The sequence below is a fragment of the Oncorhynchus mykiss genome, chromosome 1 (assembly GCF_057628025.1).
Source record: "Oncorhynchus mykiss isolate SJ-2025 chromosome 1, ASM5762802v1, whole genome shotgun sequence".
Taxonomy (NCBI): Eukaryota; Metazoa; Chordata; class Actinopteri; order Salmoniformes; family Salmonidae; genus Oncorhynchus; species Oncorhynchus mykiss.
Genome location: NC_143022.1, coordinates 18,731,218 through 18,757,318, shown reverse-complemented (window position 1 = coordinate 18,757,318; position 26,101 = coordinate 18,731,218). Strand labels below are relative to the sequence as shown.

General features: G+C 42.7%; 1 protein-coding gene across 2 annotated transcripts in view; it reads right to left on the bottom strand.

The window, feature by feature from the left end:
* The window catches only part of abca7 (ATP binding cassette subfamily A member 7), a 49,517-nt gene extending 31,607 nt beyond the window's left edge, over positions 1 to 17,910 (bottom strand). For both annotated transcript variants that reach the window (XM_021570221.3, XM_021570287.3), the window contains exons 1-15: positions 17,752 to 17,910; positions 15,643 to 15,745; positions 15,118 to 15,211; positions 13,912 to 14,053; positions 13,458 to 13,585; positions 13,175 to 13,296; positions 11,209 to 11,403; positions 10,359 to 10,451; positions 9,863 to 10,100; positions 9,463 to 9,602; positions 9,200 to 9,316; positions 8,688 to 8,879; positions 7,523 to 7,728; positions 4,737 to 4,913; positions 4,323 to 4,545 (exon numbers count right to left, since the gene is read on the bottom strand). In XM_021570221.3, coding sequence (XP_021425896.3) covers positions 4,323 to 4,545; positions 4,737 to 4,913; positions 7,523 to 7,728; positions 8,688 to 8,879; positions 9,200 to 9,316; positions 9,463 to 9,602; positions 9,863 to 10,100; positions 10,359 to 10,451; positions 11,209 to 11,403; positions 13,175 to 13,296; positions 13,458 to 13,585; positions 13,912 to 14,053; positions 15,118 to 15,211; positions 15,643 to 15,708 — 2,133 coding nt within the window. In that variant the 5' untranslated portion in view covers positions 15,709 to 15,745; positions 17,752 to 17,910. The remainder of the gene's footprint in view (positions 1 to 4,322; positions 4,546 to 4,736; positions 4,914 to 7,522; positions 7,729 to 8,687; positions 8,880 to 9,199; positions 9,317 to 9,462; positions 9,603 to 9,862; positions 10,101 to 10,358; positions 10,452 to 11,208; positions 11,404 to 13,174; positions 13,297 to 13,457; positions 13,586 to 13,911; positions 14,054 to 15,117; positions 15,212 to 15,642; positions 15,746 to 17,751) is intronic.
* Positions 17,911 to 26,101: the final 8,191 nt, after the last annotated feature.

Genomic DNA, 26,101 nt, shown 5'->3' with positions numbered 1-26,101 from the left:
GACATATGGAAATGTTTGCTCTACCCAAAATTACAACCAATTAATTGCAGCATTACCACAAAAATGGAAGAGGCAAGTAGAAGGGGAAAAAAGTAAGAAACTTGTATGTCGGCCCTGTATTAAAGAACATCAATGGTTAAAGAAAAGTGTGATAAATAAAAACATATACCAATTTCATTTAAGAACCAAAAAACTGACAGCTGTGCCATATAAATTGCAAAATAGTTGGGAAGAGATTTGCGATGTACCCATTCCATGGCACATGGTTTATGAATTGATACGCAAAACAACACCGGATTCAAAACTTCACATTTTTCAATATAAATTGCCATACAAAATTCTTGCAACTAATAGAATGTTATATATGGGATACAATCTTCCCAGCTCTGCAGATTCTGCTGTGAGGAGGCAGAGTCATTAGATCATTTAATTTGGTATTGTCCATATGTAGCTAATTTTTGGTCAAAGGTCCAGGAATGGCTGAATAATTGCAACATTTGCCTAGAACTAACACTACAGATAACAATACTGGGTGATTTGAAAAGCCATAGTCAATCAATCAATAATATAATAATTATTTTAGCAAAATGTTTATTTTTAATTTACAATCTGTAGAAGCTATGAGAATAGGAAGGTTCAATTATTTTGGGAAGCATCACAGCACAGTTGAAAAATATGGCAAGTAGAAATCCGAAATGGATGATGTTGAGAGACAGATGGGAGGGGTTGAGTGGAGCTGAAGGGTGGGACTAATAACCAGATAAACAATGTAAAACATACGGGATCTGTAAAATGTATATAGGTTCGGAACTTTTGTGAAATAGCATAGTTACAAATAGAAATCATCAAACTGGATGGACATCAGAAATAGAGGAAGGACTAAGAACAAACAAGAGAGAACTATTGTAAAGTAGACTGTCTGTAGAGTATGTATAAGATGTATGGATTGAAGGTAGAAGCAGAAGTGTTTATTAGTTTACTCCAATTGGGGGATCGGCGGAAGGGTTTGCAGGGAATAATAATATAAAGGTATATTCTTTAAAAAAGTATGTAGGTACAGTGCCTTGCGAAAGTATTCGGCCCCCTTGAACTTTGCGACCTTTTTGCCACATTTAAGGCTTCAAACATAAAGATATAAAACTGTATTTTTTTGTGAAGAATCAACAACAAGTGGGATACAAATCATGAAGTGGAACGACATTTATTGGATATTTCAAACTTTTTTAACAAATCAAAAACTGAAAAATTGGACGTGCAAAATTATTCAGCCCCTTTACTTTCAGTGCAGCAAACTCTCTCCAGAAGTTCAGTGAGGATCTCTGAAGGATCCAATGTTGACCTAAATGACTAATGATGATAAATACAATCCACCTGTGTGTAATCAAGTCTCCGTATAAACGCACCTGCACTGTGATAGTCTCAGAGGTCCGTTAAAAGCGCAGAGAGCATCATGAAGAACAAGGAACACTCCAGGCAGGTCCGAGATACTGTTGTGAAGAAGTTTAAAACCGGATTTGGATACAAAAAGATTTCCCAAGCTTTAAACATCCCAAGGAGCACTGTGCAAGCGATAATATTGAAATGGAAGGAGTATCAGACCACTGCAAATCCACCAAGATCTGGCCGTCCCTCTAAACTTTCAGCTCATACAAGGAGAAGACTGATCAGAGATGCAGCCAAGAGGCCCATGATCACTCTGGATGAACTGCAGAGATCTACAGCTGAGGTGGGAGACTCTGTCTATAGGACAACAATCAGTCGTATATTGCACAAATCTGGCCTTTATGGAAGAGTGGCAAGAAGAAAGCCATTTCTTAAAGATATCCATAAAAAGTGTAGTTTAAAGTTTGCCACAAGCCACCTGGGAGACACACCAAACATGTGGAAGAAGGTGCTCTGGTCAGATGAAACCAAAATTGAACTTTTTGGCAACAATGCAAAACGTTATGTTTGGTGTAAAAGCAACACAGCTCATCACCCTGAACACACCATCCCCACTGTCAAACATGGTGGTGGCAGCATCATGGTTTGGGCCTGCTTTTCTTCAGCAGGGACAGGGAAGATGGATGGAGCCAAATACAGGACCATTCTGGAAGAAAACCTGATGGAGTCTGCAAAAGACCTGAGACTGGGATGGAGATTTGTCTTCCAACAAGACAATGATCCAAAACATAAAGCAAAATCTACAATGGAATGGTTCAAAAATAAACATATCCAGGTGTTAGAATGGCCAAGTCAAAGTCCAGACCTGAATCCAATCGAATCTGTGGAAAGAACTGAAAACTGCTGTTCACAAATGCTCTCCATCCAACCTCACTGAGCTCGAGCTGTTTTGCAAGGAGGAATGGTAAAAAATTTCAGTCTCTCGATGTGCAAAACTGATAGAGACATACCCCAAGCGACTTACAGCTGTAATCGCAGCAAAAGGTGGCGCTACAAAGTATTAACTTAAGGGGGCTGAATCATTTTGCACGCCCAATTTTTTAGTTTTTGATTTGTTAAAAAAGTTTGAAATACCCAATAAATGTCGTTCCACTTCATGATTGTGTCCCACTTGTTGTTGATTCTTCACAAAAAAATACAGTTTTATATCTTTATGTTTGAAGCCTGAAATGTGGCAAAAGGTCGCCGAATACTTTCGCAAGGCACTGTCTGTGTGTGTATGTATGTATGTATGTGTATATATATATATATATATATATATATATATGCATGCGTGTATGGATATATATATTTACCCCAAAAATATGGGGGATTGGAAATGATGCAGACAATTACATTGGAAGCAACATTCTTTCCGCAATATTAAACTGATCTACCCTCTAGAGAAGAAAAAAAAAAACAGTTAACCACCTAACTGAGGAACTCAATTTAACCTTGCGCAATACCCTAGATGCAGTCGCTCCCCTAAAAACAAAAAACATTTATCATAAAAAACTAGCTCCCTGGTAAACAGAAAATACCCGAGCTCTGAAGCAAGCTTCCAGATAATTGGAACGGAAATGGCGCTACGCAAAACTGGAAGTCTTCCGACTAGCTTGGAAAGACAGTACCGTGTAGTATTGAAGAGCCCTCACTGCTGCTCGATCATCATATTTTTCCAACTTAATTGAGGAAAATAAGAACAATTCCCCCCAAAATGTTGATACAGTCGCAATGCTAACTAAAAAACAGCATTGCCGAAGAGAGGATGGCTTTCACTTCAGCAGTGATAAATTCATGAACTTCTTTGACGAAAAGATCATAATTTAAATCTGCGTATTCCTCCAAACCTTGACCCAGAAAATATTTTAAAAAACTATCGGCCTATATCGAATCTCCAATTCCGCTCAAAAATGTTAGAAAAAGCTGTTGCGTAGCAACTCACTGCCTTCCTGAAAACAAACAATGTATACAAAACACTTCAGTCTGGTTTTAGACCCCATCATAGCACTGAGACTACACTTGTGAAGGTGGTAAATGACCTTTTAAGTCGAGGCTCTGCATCTGTCCTCGTGCTCCTAGACCTTAGTGCTGCTTTCGATACCATCGATCACCACATTCCTTTGGAGAGATTGGAAACCCAAATTGGTCTACATGGACAAGTTCTGGCCTGCTTTAGATCTTATCTGTCGGAAAGATAACAGTTTGTCTCTGTGGATGGTTTGTCCTCTGACAAATCAACTGTAAATTTCGGTGTTCCTATCTGGAGTCTTTCTCCGGTCTTATCCAGTGTCCTGTGTGAATGCAAGTATGCTCTCTCTTTCTCGGAGGACCTGAGCTCTAGGACCATGCCTCAGGACTACCTGGCCTGATGACTCCTTGCTGTCCCCAGTCCACCTGGCCGTGCTGCTGCTCCAGTTTCAACTGTTCCGCCTGCGGCTATGGAACCCTGACCTGTTCACCTACCTGTCTCAGACCTGCTGTTTTCAACTCTCTAGAGACAGCAGGAGCGGTAGAGATACTCTATATGACCGGCTATGAAAAGCCAACTGACATTTACTCCTGAGGTGCTGACCTGTTGCACTCTCGACAACCACTGTGATTATTATTATTTGACTCTGCTGGTCATCTATGAACATTTGAACATCTTGGCCATGTTCTGTTATAATCTCCCCCCGGCACAGCCAGAAGAGGACTGGCCACCCCTCATAGCCTGGTTCCTCTAGGTTTTTTCCTAGGTTCTGGACTTTCTAGGGAGTTTTTCCTAGTAACCGTGCTTCTACACCTGCATTGCTTGCTGTTTGGGGTTAGACTGGGTTTCTGTACAGCACTTTGTGACATCGGGTGATGTAAGAAGGGTTTTATAAATACATTTGATTGATTGATATTAGCCCACATGCCTTGAGCAGAGCAATGAGGAGGCCGGCGCTGACCAGGAAGGGCACCAGGCTGCTGATGAACCAGCTGACCCACAGCTGGCCTGTACCAAGCCCCATGATCCTCATGGTCTCCTTGAGCCGCGCCTCCTTTTCATACACCACGCCCTTGATGATCATGGCCACCGAGTAGATCCACGCCAGCGTCATGAACAGGGGCAGCGAGCGGTTCAGCACGCGTAGGAAACTGGAGGAGTATGAGTTAGTATGGGGTAGTATGGGTGGGTAATAGTATGTGAAAATGTTTCATAGAGCATGAAAAAAAAGGAAAAGTTAAGAGCGAGAGGAGGATAGGTGGGGGAAAAAAAGTTATTAAGGAGGTTGAGGAGGTTAATTTTCCAGAGATCCTACCCAAATATGACTTAAAGTCCTACTCACACGTCATCCACGTAGCAGGGGTAGGGCATCTGCTGGATGTAGAGGCCAGTGGACTGCTCCACACCACTCAGCACACGGGCCACAGCTCTCTCCACCAGGTCCTGTACGTACACAAAGCCCCCCCAGATGTAGCGCATGTCACTGAAGGGGTCCGCTGCTGGGCCCGGGTCCCAGAACCTGGGGGGGGGGGGAAACATTCCCATGAACAATATATTGGTATTGTAATGCAGCAGCACCATGGTTGTATCTAAATCAATTGTGGAAGTCTATCAGGTGATAATGTACCCACAATTATTTTAGGCAGGGGGCAACAGAGCTAGCCAGGGTTACCAGCCCTTGTTCTTTGTATCAGGAACTCAACTCAAAAGAAGTGGGCTAAAAGTCAGGTAAAAACTTTTAAAATCATCATCTGTGATGTACCGCGGACAAGTCACCAGGTGGAAACTCGTCGAGGCCTGGTGACAGATGGAGTCTACATCACACGGCAGTGGCTTCCTTTGCTTGACGTGCCAGGTTTCGTGGTCAGACCAGGGTTGAGGTTTACACAGTATCAGCATGGATGAGTTCGTTCGGGCCAACACGCGCAAAAGGACATTCAGGAACGAACGCTGGAAGAACAGCGTCTACAGAGTGTCTGCCTGCTGGAGGAAGTCAGGAAGCTGCGAGGAGAAACACAGACCGAATCTCATCCTAATCAGTTCTTAACCAAGCGGAGGATGACGATGTTGAGACCTACCTCTGCACGTTCGAACAGACAGCACTCCGGGATGGATGGCCCATGGCCCCGTTCCTGTCCGGAGATGCCCAAAAGTCGTATTATGACCTCAACACCGAACAGGCGGCTATGACTGTCTCAAGAGTGAGGTACTCAGCCGCTACGGGTACAGCCTGGCACGTAAGGCCCAACTGGTCCACAACTGGAGGTTCGTGACCAAAGCTTCCCCCCCGTGCCCAGATGAGCAACCTACTGCACATCACCAGAGCATGACTCCTAACCGACATCGCCACCCTCCCCGTTATCGACAAAGTGGTCATGGATCCCTTCTTTCGGGTGCTACCTTACAACATGAAGAGGGCGGTGAGCCTACGCACGCCCCAGACCTCGGACCTCTTGGGAGCCGTGGAGAAGCACCAGAATACTGAGGCCCTGCTGAAGGGGTGCAGGCCGAGGCCGGGAACCGTCGAAGGGGACCCCACCACTATTACTCCCCAATTCGACAGTCAGCCAGGCTAAAGGACTGCAGACCCGCGGAGAGACAGCCGGTTGGAGAGTCAAACCTCCGCCGACGACCCCAGGTGGATAAAGACTAAAGGAGGTGTTTGAGTGTGGCGCCCGGGAACACCTCGCATGGAATTGCCAGTTCGAGAGGAGTCGATGCCATCAGCGGGCCACGCAATAAACTACGTCACCTCCTGTTGGGCCCACAGCGAACCACCAGCACCCACGGTCTCGTTGAAAGTCAATGGTCATTACAGCCACATTTTGTTGGATTCCGGGAGTATGGCAACACTCGTACAAGCGCGACTGCTGGACCATCCGACCGACCGTGGTCTGTCTCCTGTGTCCACGGCGACACCAAGCGGTATTTAACTGGCAGGCCACCATCGTGATGCCACAATGGTGAGCTGCCAGATGGTGGTGGGTGCCGTACCCAAATTGCCAGTACCCCTCCTCGTGGGACAAGATTATCCTCTGCTTGCGGCACTGTGGAGGCACGAGCTGGGGGGAGAAAAAATAAATAAATAAAAAAAGAGTACGACCGATGAGAGCGGGGACGGACCTTTGCATGCATGGCCCGGAAGCAAGCGGTTGCCAACCCAGTGTCTACGGACCCGGAGTCAGATTCTGAGGGGGCAACGGAACCAACGTCACCTAGTGAACAACCAGAGGAGCCCATGCTCCTCCTCGATTTTGAGGGACCTACCGACACACCTGCCCTGAGCCCCGAAGGGACAGTTCGGGACCACCCAGTGGGAGGATCCGAACTTGAAAGCCGCCGCGTCCCAAGTGATAACGGTGGATGGCCAGCTCTTCTGGGGAAAAGTGACTAGCGATGTCACTATTTACACAAAAAAAAATAACCTGTTGTATCAGAAGACGCATGAACAGGGGGAACTTCGAGGGGTGTTGTTGCTGCTGATGAACAGTCAAAACTGTTCTTTAGCTGGCCCACACTCATTTGTTGGGGGCGCACCTGGGAATGGAGAAGACCCGGGAACGGATCACCGCCCGGTACATCACTGGGGCCAAGCTTCCTGCCATCCAGGACCTCTATACCAGGTGGTGTTAGAGGAAGGCCCTACAAATTGTCAAAAGACTCCAGCCATCCTAGTCAGACTGTTCTCTCTGCTACCGCACAGTAAATGGTACAGAAGCGCCAAGTCTAGGTCCATAAGACTCCTGAACAGCTAATCAAATGACTACCCAGTCTATTTGCATTGCCCCCCCCCCCCCCCTCTTTTAAACTGCTGCAACTCTGTTTATTATCTATGCAGTCACTTCAACTCTACCTACATGTACATATTACCTTGACTAACCGGTGCCCCCACACATTGACTCTGTACCGGTAGCCCCTGTATACAGCCTCGCTACTGTTATTTTACTGCTGTTCTTTAATTATTTTTTACTTTTATTTTTTACTTAACACTTATTGGTTAAGGGCTTGTAAGTAAGCATTTCACTGTAAGGTGAAATATTCGGCATGTGACAAATCTAGTTTGAGTTGATGACCCAAAATACAACCAATAGCACTGTTCATTTCAAACATTCCCCTGAGTGAGTTTACCTGTCCTTGATCTTGTTGGTGCGAGCAACATCGTCGATGTCCATGCGGATCTTGTAGGTGACATGAGGGGGAAGACCGGGTAAAGACGTGTTGGGAAGGAGGAACACTATCCCAGCCCAGAACTCTCTCTCCTCCAGCAGCTCCAAGGCCCTGTCAATCATCTGTCCCTCTGTGGCAGCACCCTCCAGCTTGTTCAGGGAGAAACACTGAAGGATAAAAAAGGACATGAATAATGTTACAGTACAAAACAATGTACAAGATAAACATAATGTAACTCAATGTGAGGGAATGGGTGAAGTTATACACGCTGTAATAAGTACATACACAATGGCTGAAATGCATCACCGGGGGCAAACTACCAGCCCTCCAGGACACCTACACCACCCGATGTCACAGGAAGACCAGTAAGATCATCAAGGACAACAACCACCCGAGCCACTGCCTGTTCACCCCGCTATCATCCAGAAGGCGAGGTCAGCACAGGTGCATCAAAGCAGGGACCGAGAGACTGAAAAACAGCTTCTATCTCAAGGCCATCAGACTGTTAAACAGCCACCACTAACATTGATTGGCTGCTGCCAACATACTGACTCAAATCTCTAGCCACTTTAATAATGTAAAATGTAAACAATGTATCACTAGCCACTTTAACCAATGCCACTTAATATAATGTTTACAAACTCTACATTACTCATCTCATAAGTATATACTGTACTCGATACCATCTACTGTATCTTGCCTATGCCGTTCTGTACCATCACTCATTCATATCTCTTTATGTACATATTCTTTATCCCTTTACACTTGTGTGTATAAGGTAGTAGTTGTGGAATTGTTAGGTTAGATTACTCATTGGTTATTACTGCATTGTCGGAACTAGAAGCACAAGCATTTCACTACACTTGCATTAACATCTGCTAACCATGTGATTGTGACAAATAAAATTTGATTTGAAACCACAACTGTAGACTAGTGAAGCTAACTCAGACACAATGCCAATGGGGACTTTAATTCAGTGGTAGAACAACTAAACTAATTAGACTAATTAACGGTTAAGTAAAAGTTACACTAATCATGGCCTTGACAAGCTCTTCAGAACCAGGGTTGGTGATCACCGATCTACAATACGCAGCATAGATGGTTGAGTAGGAGGAGGGGTAGCTACCTGGGTAACTTGAGCCAGAGTGGTGATGGTGTTGTTCAGGTCGGAGTACACGTCCAGCCAGGTAAGGGGAGCTCCTTCTTTCCTGGGTTCATTGGGCGTGGACAGGAAGCGGGCAATGCGCTTGGCTGTCCAGGAAGTGTTCTCCAGCTGCAGATTAACCAACACGGCCACCTCCGGTCGCCTCAGCAGATCCTGTCACACAGAGGAAGTGACACGGTTGGCCAAAGCTGCCAAATGAGGAGGATTTCAATGGGGAAGGCCAGACTAGAAATAGTACCACTCTCACCAGGGAGGCTCTAATTTCTAGAAGTTCTGGCTTGCTGGGTCCTATGGTATGGACTACTTGGCACTTAAGCAATGTTTACAGTAGACTCTTCATATACACAACATACAATAATAGTGACCATGCACTTTGGTTGAGATGTCATAGCTATAGCCACACAGTATTCACGATGACATTTTCTTAATCAAGACGTTTCCAGGTTTGTTGGCATTTTTAATGTGTGCAGTACCTGCAGCAGCTGTATCTCCACACTACTCTCCATGTAGGTCTTGATACCAGGTGCCACCTCCATCCAGGCACCATTCAGCTCCTCTAGGACCTGCAGGTCCTGGAAGGTCTTGTTCACCTACGAGTGAAGACAGGGATCATAGAAGAAAACCAAAAATATTTAATGATAAAACATTTTTGTTACAGAGCAAAGAGAAAATTGGACAAACAATAAATACAGAGCGAATGGAATGAGTGTGAAAAGACAACAGAGGCTTGATGTACCTCTTTCATGACGTTGCGTACGGCAGGGGTGTCCGGTGTGTACAGCAGTTTGCCAATGAACAGAGGCTTGATACCTCTCCACACGATGCGAGACAGTGGGTTGGACTCCAGGCTCTGGATCAAGCTTTTACAGTACGGGGCTGGGAGAACCAACACAACACCCATGTTAGGTAGGTTGTCGGCTCATCAGCTCACCACTTATTCTAAACAATACACCTTTTGAACGTACATCAATTCATCCACCATCCAAAAAGAAGAAAACACATGTCAATCTAATTATCAAATCCCCTTTCATCCAAGATGATCTACAGTTATGCTAGTTTTGATTTTCATTAGTATTAGCTAATGCTATCACACATAAACCCTATAGATATCTAGTGAACTTTGAAATCTCTCTCACTGGTGACGTTGTCCTTGTCCATGTCGTTGTCCTCGGTGCCGTTCTTGCCCAGGAATGACTTGATGTCATTGTCCTCGTACCAGTTGAGTGAAGGGATCCTCTCGCCGCCCACCTCAGGGTGGCCACACATAATCCTGGAGAAGGCCCTGAAGCTCTCCTGCGGCAGGGTCGAACGGTTCTCTGGCGAGAGCAGACGCAGCTCCGAGTTCAACTCCCTAAAGCTAGCAAGAGAGGACAGCTAGCGGGAAAAAAGAGCAAGTAAGAGAGAAGAGGAAAAAGAAAGGAGAGAGCGAAGAAAGAGGGGAGAAGCAACATTAATGGATTTTCCTGCAGGTAGGTGTGAAGCATAGTTTTGCTACTACTGAGTGAGAATGTGTTTTAGGCAGTGTCACAAAGCTATCAAGGCAGGTATTCAAGCTTGAACGGGTATTTACAGAAATATCTCATTCTCATTTACCTAAGAGATATAAAAGAGAATAGAAGATGGTATTCTTACGTCATCCATGAGTACTGCCAACTCCTTGGACACGGAGGTGACCGCTTGACTGATGACCCGGAGGTCACCAGCGTTGGCCCTCAGTCTGTCTCTCTGAGGAAGGAAAGGAGAGCCAGGATTAACCTTAGGATTTAGCTCGAACTGTTGTCCACATCTAGAGACTCTGAAGATTGGAGATTATATTGTGTGCAATGATATTCTATGTTGGTGTTAAGAGTATAATGCTACATTAGCACAAATGCTATAGTAAATTAGCTTTCTAAAAACCTTCAAACAGTTGTACTCCCCAATACAAATTAATTTTGAGCTCACCTAAACATTTCTAATTAAAGCCACATAATTGCAGAGGGTCCAGTCCGCTCATATAATAATCTAATCCAAAAGTAAATGGTTAAACTGAACAAGCAATTTACTCTACATTTCTTATAGAATTCAGTGGATTATATAGGCCAGACTTATTTTTCACTGCTTCTGTGAATTGAGTGCATATTTAGTAAGCGCTTTAATGTAGTCCCTGTAACTAAAGAGTCTTTTGGAAAGTTGATAGACACATGCTCTTAGCTTGTTCACAGCTAAGAACATGACACGCAGTTGATTCATTAACTTCATGCATACAGTACTTGATTCTTGGAAGACAATAATGAGGTAGAATTAATCTATAAAAGAGCAAGCAGACATACTATGTGACCCATTGTTATAGCATAGAAAACTACATTTTCCTCCAAGAGTGGCTGAATATTTTTGTACATCAAGTTAATTTACATGCACTTCGATAGGAAAACAGCAATATATTTTTCCTTTCACAACAACATGAACAGCCACGGACAGAGAGTGTGCGACCTCAACTGACCGTGAAGAACTTGCTGAAGTCCAACTGGGAGAGGAAGAGCTGCTCTGCTTGCTGCAGGGTGTCGGCTGGGATGGCACAGAGCTGGCTCTGCAGTTCTGCCATAGAATCCTCTTGATCTACAGTGAGGAACTGGCTCAGCACAGTGGCATTGCACACAATGTCCTTCAGCATCACCCCAGTGCCTGCCAGAGACACCTACAAATCAAATCGTATTGGTCACATACACATATTTAGCAGATGTTAATGCGGGTGTAGCGAAATGCTGTGTTCCTAGCTCCAAGAGTGCAGTAATATATATCTAAAATCTAACAGTTCACAAAAATACACACAAACCTTAAAGAAAAAGAATGGAATTAATATATAAAATATTAGAACGAGCAATGTCTGGAGAGGCATTGACTAAAATACAGTAGATACATATGAAATTAGTAAATATGCAAACATTATTAAAGTGACTAGTGTTCCATTATTAAGGTGGCCAGTGATTCCATGTCTACATAGGGTAGCAGCCTCTAAGGTGGGAGGTTGAGTAACCAGGTGGTAGCCGGTTAGTGATGGCTATTTAACAGTCTGATGGTCTTGAGATAGAAGCTGTTTATCAGTCTCTCGGTCCCAGCATTGATTCACCTGTACTGACCTCGCCTTCTGGATGATAGCGGGGTGAACAGGCAGTGGCTCCAGTGGTTGATGTCCTTGATGATCTTTTTGGCCTTTCTGTGACATTGGGTGCTGTAGGTGTCCTGGAGGGCAGGCAGCGTGCCCCTGGTGATGCGTTGTGCAGACCACCCTCTGGAGAGCTCTGCGGTTGCGGGCGGTGCAGTTGCCGTACCAGGCAGTGATACAGCCCGACAGGATGCTCTCAATCGTGCATTTGTAAAAGTTTGTGAGGGTCTTCAGGGCCAATCCAAATTTCTTCAGTATCCTGAGGTTGAAGAGGTGCTGTTGCGCCTTCTTCACCACACTGTCTGTGTGGGTGGACCATTTCAGATTGTCAGTGATGTGTACGCCGAGTAACTTGAAGCTTTCCACCTTCTCCACTACTGTCCCGTCGATGTAGATGGGGCGTTCTCCCTCTGCGGTTTCCTGAAGTCCACGATCATCTCCTTCATTTTGTTGACGTTGTGGGAGAGGTTATTTTCCTGGCACCACTCCGCCAGGGCCCTCACCTCCTCCCTGTAGGCTGTCTCGTCATTGTTGGTAATCAGGCCTACTATGGTTGTGTCGTCGGAACATTTTATGATCGAGTTGGAGGCGTGTGGCTATGCAGTCATGGATGAACAGGGAGTACAGGAGGGGGTTGAGTATGCACCCTTGTGGGGCCCCTGTGTTGAGGATCAGCTAAGTGGAGGTTTTGTTTCCTTCCTTCACCACCTGGGGGCGGCTCGTCAGGAAGTCTAGGACCAAGTTGCACAGGGCGGTGTTCAGACCCAGGTCCCCGAGCTTGATGATGAGCTTGGAGGGTACTATGGTGTTGAAGGCAGAGCTATAGTCAATGAACAGCATTCTTACATACTGTAGGTATTCCTCTTGTCCAGAGAGATACATGAGGTCAAGAAGATACCCTAAGACACAGATGTAAAACAAGTGGTCCCGTGTGGCTCAGTTGGTTGAGAATGGCGCTTGCAACTTCAGGGTTGTAGGTTTGATTTCCATGAGGGACCATTATGAAATTGTATATTATATATTATTATTCACTTTGTATGTTGTCTACCTCACTTGCTTTGGCAATGTTAACACATGTTTCCCATGCCAATAAAGCCCTTGAATTGAATTGTATACACTCACTACTTACTGTAAGTTGTTCTGGACTGCCTGCTAAATAATGTAAGTAGTTGTGTATATAGTCAGGTTTATGTTCACAGCTGATTCAATTAGGGTTTTTTCTGTGCATATACTACCTTGGTTGAACTCATGAGATACTTTTAGCCTGACTGGGAGTCAACGTGTGGTTTACTGCAGTGCTTACCACCTGAAAGTTCAGGCGAGCCCTGAACAGCTGGTCTAGGGCAGAGGGAGACAGGCTGCCATTGGTCAGGAGAAAGTTGGAGAAGGTCTGATTGGCTCGCAGGTATTCTCCCACAGGAAGATCTATAACGCAAACAAAAAACATGAATCAGGACATAACAGGACAACAAAATAGCACAGACAGACAGACACTTCATTGTTTTCTCCGGTTTGAGACAATCCACAAAGAGAATTTGCAGACTACAATGCTCTGATCCGTATTCAGTCTCAAGACAGCCACATACTTGGCCAGGCGCCTGGCCTCTCTCCAAGTCTCCGTATAGTATCTAGAAGGTCCTGAAAGCCAGAGAAGGCTGTCTGGTTGCCACTGTAGGACAGGATTGTCTGGGAGTCCACTAAGAGTCGAGAGAGTCTGCAGGAGGAAAAAAAACACTTGGGGTGAGATAAAAACAGATTTATGGACTTGTTGTTATACAATTAAAGCTTCATATCAAACAACTCAGTGGCATGCAGTAGGGTTGGAAGTCAACTCCAATTCAGTTTAAATAAAAAATAAACATGTTGAAATGTTCTGGTTCCAACACATGCCCTAAATCATTTATTTTAATTGTATCACATAATCTGGTTTAGAACACTTTTATCAGAACATATTGAAACAGAACTGGCCCAAATCCCTGAAGTTCAACAACCACCAATTAAGTACTTTGGCCACACACAAATACAATGCAGTACACCCACATGGAGTTGTCAAAGTTGCCCACCCGTCCTGGGGTCTCGCCCTGAGTGGGGTTGTGGAAACAGGGGTTGTTGATGTTGCAGATGATCCCCTGAACCCATGGCAGAGTGCCTGCTGAGGGAAGTGCCTTGTTGGGGAAATGACCTGGAATTACACAAACACACACACATACGTTAGCTGTGGGATTGACCTGGGACATGCAAAACACTGTTGAACTGTTGCCCAGTTCCTGTGATAGATTTTGATGTGTGTAATAATCACACTCCTTTCAACACAGTAAGATTGGCCTCGTCTCTGAGATGTCTGTCAGAACATGGTTAATCCAATGAGTCCCACCTTCAAACCCCTTTTAAACATTGTGTGTTTGAACTACAGACGATCAGAATCGCACATAGCTGCTTTCAAATTCACCACACAGTTGTCACTGACTAGTTGGATATTAATTTCCCACTGAGAAAACAATTTCTTTACTTACAGCTTTCATATACATTCATTTTTATCAGGTTTTTGCTTTGGCTAACCTTATTGTTATTGCCATTTGTCAATAAAGCTCATGAATGCAACTGTTTATGTCAAATTGTGTTGTGTTCTGTCAAATTGTGGTTGTCCTGAAAAGAAAAGGGTAAACCACTTCATTGTGAGGCTAAATATAAGGGCTGGACATGCAGATACATTTATTTGCTATTTTATTAGGATCTCCATTAGCTGTTGCAAAAGCAGCAGCTACTCTTCCTGGGGTCCACACAAAACAAAATAGACAAGAACAGCTCAAAGACAGAACTAAATAAAAAAACAATTTTAAAAAAGGCACACGCAGCCTACATATCAATATACATTTAAAGCCCATTTTTACTGCTGTCTCAAGACTGATAGGATTCATGTGAGAGGCAACCAGTCATGATGTGAACCATGGACAAATGTAAACACTGAGATTGAGCTAAAATACATACAATGTTATGACTGAAATTGACCCACTGCATGACAAGAGTCCACAAATAAGCAAGACGACGATCAAGAGCAGAACAGGCTGGAAAAAGTCTGGCGGCACCCAGAATCACTCTCACCTAGCTAATCAGCTTATGTGGTTGGCTGGAAATTTCTGAGGCAGGGAGGGAGAGCTTAACCTGTGTGTTACAGCAGAGCTGGTAGGCAGTCGACATGAGAGCAACACTGTCAACACAAGAGTAGACTGACTGATGGGCACTCACATTGGCTCTGTTTGTAGGGAGGATGAGAGTGACGCACTGAGATGAGGATGAGGAAGAGGAACAGAGGCCAGACCAGCTCGATAATCAACTGGACCTGGAGGGAGGGATTACATCATCACACACATTAGGCTAATAGTGGCTAGTAGCTACCACTGCCTTTGATGCCTGCCTTATGTTAGGAGTCTTAAGACAACAGATTGCACCTGTAGCTTAATGGTCAAAAAGGCCTAATTAATTTGTGAGGTTACATCATGGATATCAATTTCATTCATGATTTTTAAAGGGGACATGGTCAATAGGAACATTAGAATCAGAAGTGGTACATAGAGACATGTTGGCTTTACATAAGTGGTACACACATACATGTTTGCTCTTTATAACAAGTGGTACATTGAGACATGCTGTCTCTTTATAAATGGTGGTACATAGAGACATGTTGCCTCTTAATATCCTAATTTCATCTGTTAATGTGATGTAGGACCAACTACTGCTACACCACTGAACACGTGCCAGTTCAGTTCCCACCTTGTTCCTCCTGCGGTAAGTGATGTTCTTCCAGAGCAGGAGCAAGAGCTGAGTCCCGATCCCCATGTTGTGCTGCAAGGTGCTACCAAGCCATAGTGCAGCACTATAGGAACAAAACATGAGGGAGAGCAGTTGGACACCTGTGTCTCGACTAAAAAGTATTTTCTGACCAAAGAAAATGAACTAAACAGCAGCAGTGTGAGCACCTCCACTTGGAAATTTAAAATTAGCAGAAAAATTGGGATATTTGTTATCTTAACATATTCCTTCTTGCCACAGTACATGGCTAATTCAGGTGCAGACGGGAGCACACTGTCCTGTAAGTCCCACATCCTCACAGGGAGTCTTAAGACACAGATCACGACAGGCCAGCTTAATCCAGACAAACATTCTCTTTTAACAAACATCTGTACTTCACAGATGCAGTGTAGCTTCAGTTGGAAAACTTTGAGTAATGTCATCTAATGCGGGATAAATATTTAACAAAAACAATGAAATAGCATGAAGATGAGGGTACTATGCTATTATGTCACAGAGGAGAGAACATTAATCTGCTCAGGACTCCCCCTAGGTTGATCCTGCAATCCTCATTATCCCAATTGGTTTACGTGATTCTGAGATTTCTAAATTAACTTTTGCTCAACAAATGCTTCCACGTCTTATCATTTGTTGATAAACAGCATTATGACATCTAAATGAATTCACCAGCAAACAAGTGTGATTTCACTTGCAAATTCCCCTCACTCATATTTCATAGGCCTATCCCTAGTGCCAAGCTATGTGTGCATTCATCTGTGTACAACAATGCACTTTATCTGCAGTAAACCTTTATAACATGCTCACTATCATAATGTGCAAATAAATGAATACAATACATGCTCAATAAGTTCCTTTTCTTTAAACACCTCCACAACAACCAGATCAAAATGGTAAGGCTGATGTCAGACATGGAATTGACTATATCAAACACAATTCAATTGAGAACCCAGATGGGGCCTGGATGAATGACACTAGTAGAGATACTCTATTGAACCCTGACCTGTTCACCTACCTGTCTCAGACCTGCTGTTTTCAACTCTCTAGAGACAGCAGGAGCGGTAGAGATAATCTGAATGACCGGCTATGAAAAGCCAACTGACATTTACTCCTGAAGTGCTGACCTGTTGCCCCCTCGACAACCACTGTGATTATTATTATTTGACCCTGCTGGACATCTATGAACATTAAAACATCTTGGCCATGTTCTGTTATAATCTCCACCCGGCATAGCCAGAAGAGGACTGGCCACCCCTCATAGCCTGGTTCCTCTCTAGGGTTCTTCCTAGGTTCTGGCCTTTCTAGGGAGCTTTTCCTAGCCACCGTGCATTGCTTGCTGTTTGGGGTTTTAGGCTGAGTTTCTGTACAGCACGTTGAGATATCAGCTGATGTAAGAAGGGCTTTCTAAATAAATTTGATTTGAAATTTGATTTGAAATTTGATTTGACTAGAGGTCGGAAAGACAAATAGGCCTACTTAAACCAACCTGGTCTACCCCCATAGAGAATATTAACTGACCTGGGCTTAAATTAAATACTGCACCCTAAAATGAATAAGAGAGACATTACTAAATGTTTGACAATGGATGACAACATATTTTGAAAGTATTCTCAACATTTCACACAATTTGGGCTACACACCTGAGAAAGAACGTATGTCAACAACATGCCATACCAGGCAATGCTACACAGCGATCACTCAAATGTAGGCTAACACGTTCATTACTAATGAATTCAATTCCAATTAAAGGTCTTAATTAATCAAATTATATCCAAATTAAATGTAATCATTTACAGGGCTATATACCAGTGTTATTCATTCAAACAAGTCAGCAATAATGTTTGTTAAAAAAACTATAAAAGCAGACAAATAATTATGTAACATTCAAATAAATGACTGGTTTTACACGTTAACATAGCTACAACAATGGACAGAATATAACAATTGTACATCCTCTTCTCCCAAAGTGATGCTAACGTGTTTGGGATAAAGCAGCCTACGCAGTATTAAGGACTAAATTAGGTAATTTAGCCGAAAGAGAGGCATCCCAGGACAATAATGTAATAGGCTCACCTTTCGCATGAAAGAGAATATTCCTATTTATCAGTGTATATGTACCAAATAAGTATTTTCGGTACCGCATTGACGTAAACTGTGTGTGTGTAGCTCATGTGTTTGTAATTGGAGATTAAATCTACAGGCTGCACGCCCACTGGTGGATGTTTATTGGCTAAAGGAGGATTATGACAGAGGTTACAAAAACCGGTTTCCTGTCTCATTGGTTGCAACACCGTCAATTCTACCGCTATTTTGGTACACAAATGAAGTTGATTGGCCAGGAGTATGACACGTACAGTGTTACACAAGGTCGATTACTACTACATAATAATGGGCTCTTTCAGAATGATCCGTAAGTATTACCCTGCGAATCATTACCCGAAGAAACTAAAAAAAAATACATTAACATTGATTGCGCTTTTTGTGTTGAGCATCTAGAAACAGTTTCGCATTTATCTTGGCATTGTCTACATGTAAAACAATTATGGAAAGATATTCACAGTTTTATAATTGTTAATATTCTTGTTGCCTTTTGTTTTTTTAATGGGAGAATGTGCTGTTCGGTTTCCTTAACCATAATAAAGATAAAGAAAAACAATTCTCCCTCATAAATCTAATTGTGCTAATGGAAAAATGTCATATTCATAAATGTAAATTCACTAATAAAAAAACAATTCTGTGTTTTCTATAAGGAATTCGAGCAGTACATTAAGATCATTCAACATTCTTCTAATAAGAAAGCTGTTAAAGCAATCAATGTGTGCTTCTTTTAAGGTCTTTGTATAATCTGTAGTTTGTTGTATCCCCTAGCATATGTTATCATTGTCTAGTTGTGTTAGTTTTCTACATCATATTAAACAAAATTATAATAATTTTAAAAAACTACTACATAATAATAACAGAAAAAGGTAGAGGAATACATTTTTAGGTGTAGAATAAAGCAATATAACCCAACATTTCAAAACTAAAATTGAGACATGTATAGACGGTTCACAAATATTTTAGAGCCAATATACATTATTTTTAACTTAATTTTTATTTTATTTTACCTTTATTTAACCAGGTAGGCTAGTTGAGAACAAGTTCTCATTTACAACTGCGACCTGGCCAAGATAAAGCATAGCAGTGTGAACAGACAACACAGAGTTACACATGGAGTAAACAATTAACAAGTCAACAACACAGTAGAAAAAAAAGAGTCTATATACATTGTGTGCAAAAGGCATGAGGAGGTAGGCGAATAATTAAAATTTTGCAGATTAACACTGGAGTGATAAATGATCAGATGGTCATGTACAGGTTGCAAAAGAGCAGAAAAGTAAATAAATGTAAACAGTATGGGGATGAGGTAAAATTGGGTGGGCTATTTACCGATAGACTATGTACAGCTGCAGCGATCGGTTAGCTGCTCAGATAGCAAATGTTTGAAGTTGGTGAGGGAGATAAAAGTCTCCAATTTCATCAACTTTTGCAATTCGTTCCAGTCACAGGCAGCAGTGAACTGGAACGAAAGGCGGCCAAATGAGGTGTTGGCTTTTGGTATGATCAGTGAGATACACCTGCTGGAGCGCGTGCTACTGGTGGGTGTTGCCATCGTGACCAGTGAACTGAGATAATGTGGAGCTTTACCTAGCATGGACTTGTAGATGACCTGGAGCCAGTGGGTCTGGCGACGAATATGTAGCGAGGGCCAGCCGACTAGAGCATACAGGTCGCAGTGGTGGGTGGTATAAGGTGCTTTAGTAACAAAACGGATGGCACTGTGATAAACTGCATCCAGTTTGCTGAGTAGAGTATTGGAAGCTATTTTGTAGATGATATCGCCGAAGTCGAGGATCGGTAGGATAGTCAGTTTTACTAGGGTAAGTTTGGCGGCGTGAGTGAAGGAGGCTTTGTTGCGGAATAGAAAGCCGATTCTAGATTTGATTTTAGATTGGAGATGTTTGATATGAGTCTGGAAGGAGAGTTTACAGTCTAGCCAGACACCTAGGTACTTATAGATGTCCACATATTCTAGGTCGGAACCATCCAGGGTGGTGATGCTAGTCGGGCGTGCGGTGCAGGCAGCGAACAGTTGAAAAGCATGCATTTGGTTTTACTAGCGTTTAAGAGCAGTTGGAGGCCACGGAAGGAGTGTTGTATGGCATTGAAGCTCGTTTGGAGGTTAGATAGCACAGTGTCCAAGGACGGGCCAGAAGTATACAGAATGGTGTCGTCTGCATAGAGGTGGATCAGGGAATCGCCCGCAGCAAGAGCAACATCATTGATATATGCAGAGAAAAGAGTCGGCCCGAGAATTGAACCGTTTTACTAGGGTAAGTTTGGCGGCGTGAGTGAAGGAGGCTTTGTTGCGGAATAGAAAGCCGATTCTAGATTTGATTTTAGATTGGAGATGTTTGATATGAGTCTGGAAGGAGAGTTTACAGTCTAGCCAGACACCTAGGTACTTATAGATGTCCACATATTCTAGGTCGGAACCATCCAGGGTGGTGATGCTAGTCGGGCGTGCGGTGCAGGCAGCGAACAGTTGAAAAGCATGCATTTGGTTTTACTAGCGTTTAAGAGCAGTTGGAGGCCACGGAAGGAGTGTTGTATGGCATTGAAGCTCGTTTGGAGGTTAGATAGCACAGTGTCCAAGGACGGGCCAGAAGTATACAGAATGGTGTCGTCTGCATAGAGGTGGATCAGGGAATCGCCCGCAGCAAGAGCAACATCATTGATATATGCAGAGAAAAGAGTCGGCCCGAGAATTGAACCGTGGGCACCCCCATAGAGACTGCCAGAGGACCGGACAGCATGCCCTCCAATTTGACACACTGAACTCTGTCTGCAAAGTAGTTGGTGAACCAGGCAAGGCAGTCATCAGAAAAACCGAGGCTACTGAGTCTGCCGATAAGAATATGGTGATTGACAGAGTCGAAAGCCTTGGCAAAGTCGATGAAGACGGCTGCACAGTACTGTCTTTTATCGATGGCGGTTATGATATCGTTTAGTACCTTGAGCGTGGCTGAGGTGCACCCGTGACCGGCTCGGAAACCAGATTGCACAGCGGAGAAGGTACGGTGGGATTCAAGATGGTCAGTGACCTGTTTGTTGACTTGGCTTTCGAAGACCTTAGATAGGCAGGGCAGGATGGATATAGGCCCGTAACAGTTTGGGTCCAGGGTGTCCCCCCCTTTGAAGAGGGAGTAAAACTGAGACCAAGGTCTCTTTTACAGATCAGCCTGAATTAAACAAATTACAGAAAATACATATCAATATAAATACCAAACGCAAGCAAAAAAAACACATTCATCAGTAACAAGGTCCTCAGTCAGCTTTCTGAATTACCCTAGAGGCACCAAAACTTCACATTTAAGAACATTTTGAAGATTGCACCTTATTTGTGGAACAAGAACACTAAAAGCTGATTTACCTAAATCAGTAGAGACTAAAGGAATTTCCAGAGTTAACCATCCCTGAGACCGGGTGTGGTAACTCATATGTCTAAAGTTTAGTAAAGATATTAGGTACAGTGGGACTTTTTGTAAAAGGTCTTTATAAATGAAAACATAAGCAATGTATCAACCTACATGACATCAAATAGGTTCAACCAACTTTCTGGTAGAGAATGCAGCGAGGAGTACTAAAATTGTTGCCCGTAATAAAGCGCAGCGCGCTATGACACTGTATCTAATTGCTTTAATGAAGAAGCAGCTGCGTTCATATATATGAAAGATAGGAACGTCGACTGAATAATCTGCTTTCTACTATTTAGCGAGAGGCAGGACCTATGGAAGTCCATTTTTAGTCTCAGTTTCTTAACTAACTCATCAATATGCTTTGAAAATATATTTTCATATATCCAGATATTTGTAAGCAGGGACACGATCAACATGGACACAATCCAAAGTACATATGCTTAAATAAGTTATTTTTAAACGCTCTAGAGAACATATACATAGTTTTACCTGCATTCAATACTAATTTCAGGTCAATAAAGTTGTTCTTTCATACAATGAAGGCAGACTGCAGTTTAGATAGAGCCTGGTTAACCATGTGGGCAAAAGCATACACAAGTGTCATCGTCATACAAGTGCAGGTTACAATTTTTACAGAATAACAATACAGACTTATGTAAACAGTAAAAAGTACAGGACCCCGAATCAACCTCTACAGGACACATTTCTTAATATCCAGGAAACCTGATTTAACACCATCAGTAGATACACATTGAGTTCTGTCAGGTCAAAAGCCTCTGAATTAGCAGTGAGTGACAAACAGTATCGAAAGCCTTTGACCGGTCAATGAAGAGGGCAGAAGAATGTTGCCTTTTATCCATTCATCATTTAGAACTAGGAACACAGCAGAGATAGTGCTATGACCTGGTCTAAAACCCAACTGCTGTACATTTAGAATACATTTCAAATATAATAAATATCTTAGCTGAGAATGAATCAAGGAGTCTAATATTTTAGCTAGGCAAGAAAGTAGAAAGAGTGATAATTATTTAGGTCACCACCTTTGTGAAGGGGGAGTACATGGGCCGCCTTCCAACTTTGGGGATAGTAGCAGATATAATCGTCAGGTTAAAAATATGGGTTAATGATTCAGCAATCAGGGGGCAGAGCTGCAGCAAAAATGGATCAATCATATCTGCCCCAAGGGATTATTATTATTATTATTTACATAAATCTTAAGCAAGGCATCTAGCACATCACAGAAAACAGTGATTTACTAGATGTTGAGGGGTTAACTGTTGAGTCAGCTAGAGGCTGGAAGAGGAAGAGCAGTAGATTGACTGACCAAGGTCAATTAAACCCCAGTTTCTCTCAAACAAAAAGCCTGGCGAGATAGAATTATGATTAAAAGCATCAGTTACCCAATTCTTCTCAATTATGGTGACAGAGTCAGACCTAACTTTCTTAAGCAGGGAAGAGGAATGTGTACTCTTTGGTGCATTTACTGTTTTCCAAAATTTTGCAGGATCGCCAGAGATTAAAAAGTAGATTGTTTTAGCTTTCTTAAATCGAGATAGTACATCTGTTTCTCAATTGTCTGAAAATAGTTTTGTGGTTCTATACAGAAAGTGTGTATAAAACCTCTATAAATTCTATTTATAATTATATGACAATGTTTTATGTTGTCAATGATTCTATTACACAATTTCTGATATATTACATTCTTTACTTTTATCTTCCTGCATAAGTAAAATCAGGATTATGATTACTGCCATTCATTCCAATTAGACTGGTTTGGATTTCTCCCTGATCAATATGGCTGCCATTGTCCCCCCAATTCTGGAACTTTGAGGGTTAATGGCATAGCCAATTCTACCTCTATTTTGGCACACAAATGAAGCTGATTGGCCAGGAGTACGACAGGCAGTGTTACACAAGATCGACTACTACTACTCAATAACAGGTGATTAGGTGATTTTAGTTGTAGAATAAGGCAGTATAACAAATAGCCCAACACTTTGTTTTTTAGACACCTTCTTATCAAACAAACAAACAAACAGTTATGACATATTGCATACTCACATTCTTCAACAGGAATTCTGTACACTAAAAATAGTTGGTACTGCAATAACTGATTTCAAAAGTGGATTCAATATTCATCAACATATTTAATTCACTATTCCGCAACGTTTTGCTATTATGTGCCCTTATAAACTCGGCAAAAAAAGAAAACGTCCCCTTTTCAGGACCCTGTCTTTCAAAGATAATTCGTAAAAATCCAAATAACTTCACAGATCCTCATTGTAAAGGGTTTTAACACTGTTTCCCATGCTTGTTCAATGAACCATAAACAATTAATGAACATGCACCTGTGGAACGGTCGTTAAGACACTAACAGCTTACAGACGGTAGGCAATTTAGGTCACAGTTATGAAAACTTAAGACACTGAAGAGGCCTTTCTACTGACTCTGAAAAACAGCAAAAGAAAGACGCCCAGGGTCCCTGCTCATCTGCGTGAACGTGCCTTAGGCATGCTGCAAGGAGGCATGAGGACTGCAGATGTGGCCAAGGCAATAAATTGCAATGTCCGTAAAGTGAGACGCCTAAGACAGCGCTAAAGGGAGACAGGACGGACAGCAGATCGTCCTCGCAGTGGCAGACCGCGTGTAACAGCACCTGCACAGGATCGGTACATCCAAACATCATGCCTGCGGACAGGTACAGGCTGGTAATAACAACTGCCCAAGTTACACCAGGAACGCACAATCCCTCCATCAATGCTCAGACTGTTCGCAATAGGCTGAGAGGCTAAACTGAGGGTTTGTAGGCCTGCTGTAAGGCAGGTCCTCACCCGACATCACCGGCAACAATGTTGCCTATGGCCACAAACCCACTGTCGCTGGACCAGACAGGACTGTCAAAAAGTGCTATTCACTGACGAGTAGCGGTTTTGTCTCACCAGGGGTGATGGTTGGATTCGGGTTTATCGTCGAAGGAATGAGCCGATGCCTGTACTCTGGAGCGGGATCGATTTGGAGATGGAGGGTCCGTCATGGTCTAGGGCGTTGTGTCACAGCATCATTGGACTGAGCTTGTTGTCATTGTAGGCAATCTCAATGCTGTGCGTTACAGGGAAGACATCCTCCTCCCTCATGTGGTACCCTTCCTGCAGGCTCATCCTGACATGACCCTACAGCATGACAATGCCACCAGCCATACAGCTCGTTCTGTGCGTGATTTCCTGCAAGACAGGAATGTCAGTGTTCTGCCATGGCCAGTGAAGAGCCCGGATCTCAATCCCATTGAGCACGTCTGGGACCTGTTGGATCGGAGGGCGAGGGCAATTCCTCCCAGAAATGTCCGGGAACTTTCAGGTGCCTTGGTGGAAGAGCAAGCAAGAACTGGCAAATCTGGTGCGGTCCAAAATTTATTCAAAATAAGATCCATACATTGAAGAGAATGCACCACCATACTGATGGTATGAGTATTCTAAGATGTTGATATGTCACAGGTTAGTCTGCACCTTTTTTTGTCGTCAATCTTTGGATTAAATATAAAAAAGTGTAGAGGTAGAGCAACAAGACATATCACACAATACCATTAGAGAAACATCCTATAATACATGGTTTAGTCACACATATCCCCAGTCCATAATCAATAAACAATGGCAATTAACAGAGATAGATCGAATTTAATAAAACATCCAAAACTGCAGTCATTAAAAACATATCTTTCTAACGCTAAAAGTTACCTTTGATTCTGCAAATACAGAAGTCAACATTATGAATTCTTCCAGGCACTGAAATGGGAATAGGGAATGGCATGCAAAATACATCTTTCAGCATTTTAATAGTACACCGTTCAGAGATACAGTGTAATAATTTAAAACTAATTTAGTCGCCAGTTGACATGCATGTTAGTCAATGACATTGTCTAGCTGTAAAAAAAAAAAAAAGAGATGCTCTGCTTTTTTGACACCACACTCCAAAAAGCAAGTTCTGCAGGCTCTAGTTTTGTCTAATCTTGATTATTGTACAGTAGTGTGGTCCAGTGTGGCAAGGAAAGACCTAGTTAAGCTGCAGCTGGCCCAGAACAGAGCGGCACGTTTTGCTCTTAATGTCATCAGAGGGCTGATATAAATACTATGCGTGCCAGTCTCTCTTGGTTAATAGTTGAGGGGAGACTGACTGCATCACTTATATTTATAAGAAACCATGTGTTGAAAATCCCAAAATTGTTTGCATAGTCAACTTACACACAGCTCTGACCCACCAGACATGCCACCATGGGTATTTTCATAGTCCCCAAATCCAGAACAAATTCAAGAAAACGTACAGTATTATATAGAGCCCTAATTGCATGGAACTTCCTTCCATCTCATAATGCTCAAATGAACAGCAAACCTGGTTTCAAAAAACAGATAAAGCAACACCTCTCCCCTATTTGACCTAGTTTGTGTGTATGCATTGATATGTAGGCTACATGTGCCTTTTTTTAAATGTATGTAGTTATGTCCTTGAGCTGTTCTTGTCTAATGATGTTCTGTATTATGTTTCATGTTTTGTGTGGACCCCAGGAAGAGTAGCTGCTGCTTTTGCAACAGCTAATGGGGATCCTAATAAAATACCAAAATAGAATGAGGCGGGAAGCACGATACAACAAGAGATATCTTCAGTAAGGCTTCTCTCCATTAACTCAAGTTCAAAGGAGGCACATTGCAACTAAAGAGCGGTGGAGGAAGACAATTGTACGTACTCATGCTGTTGCTTAGTATAGTCTAAAAATAATCTCACTTTTCCTATTGCCAATCTTAGTTATCATTTGCTTTAAAACATCTCATAAATATAAACTGAGTTTTATTTATTTTTTTAATCTAAATGTGCTGTATCATCATGTAATTCCAACATACATACATCAAATATTC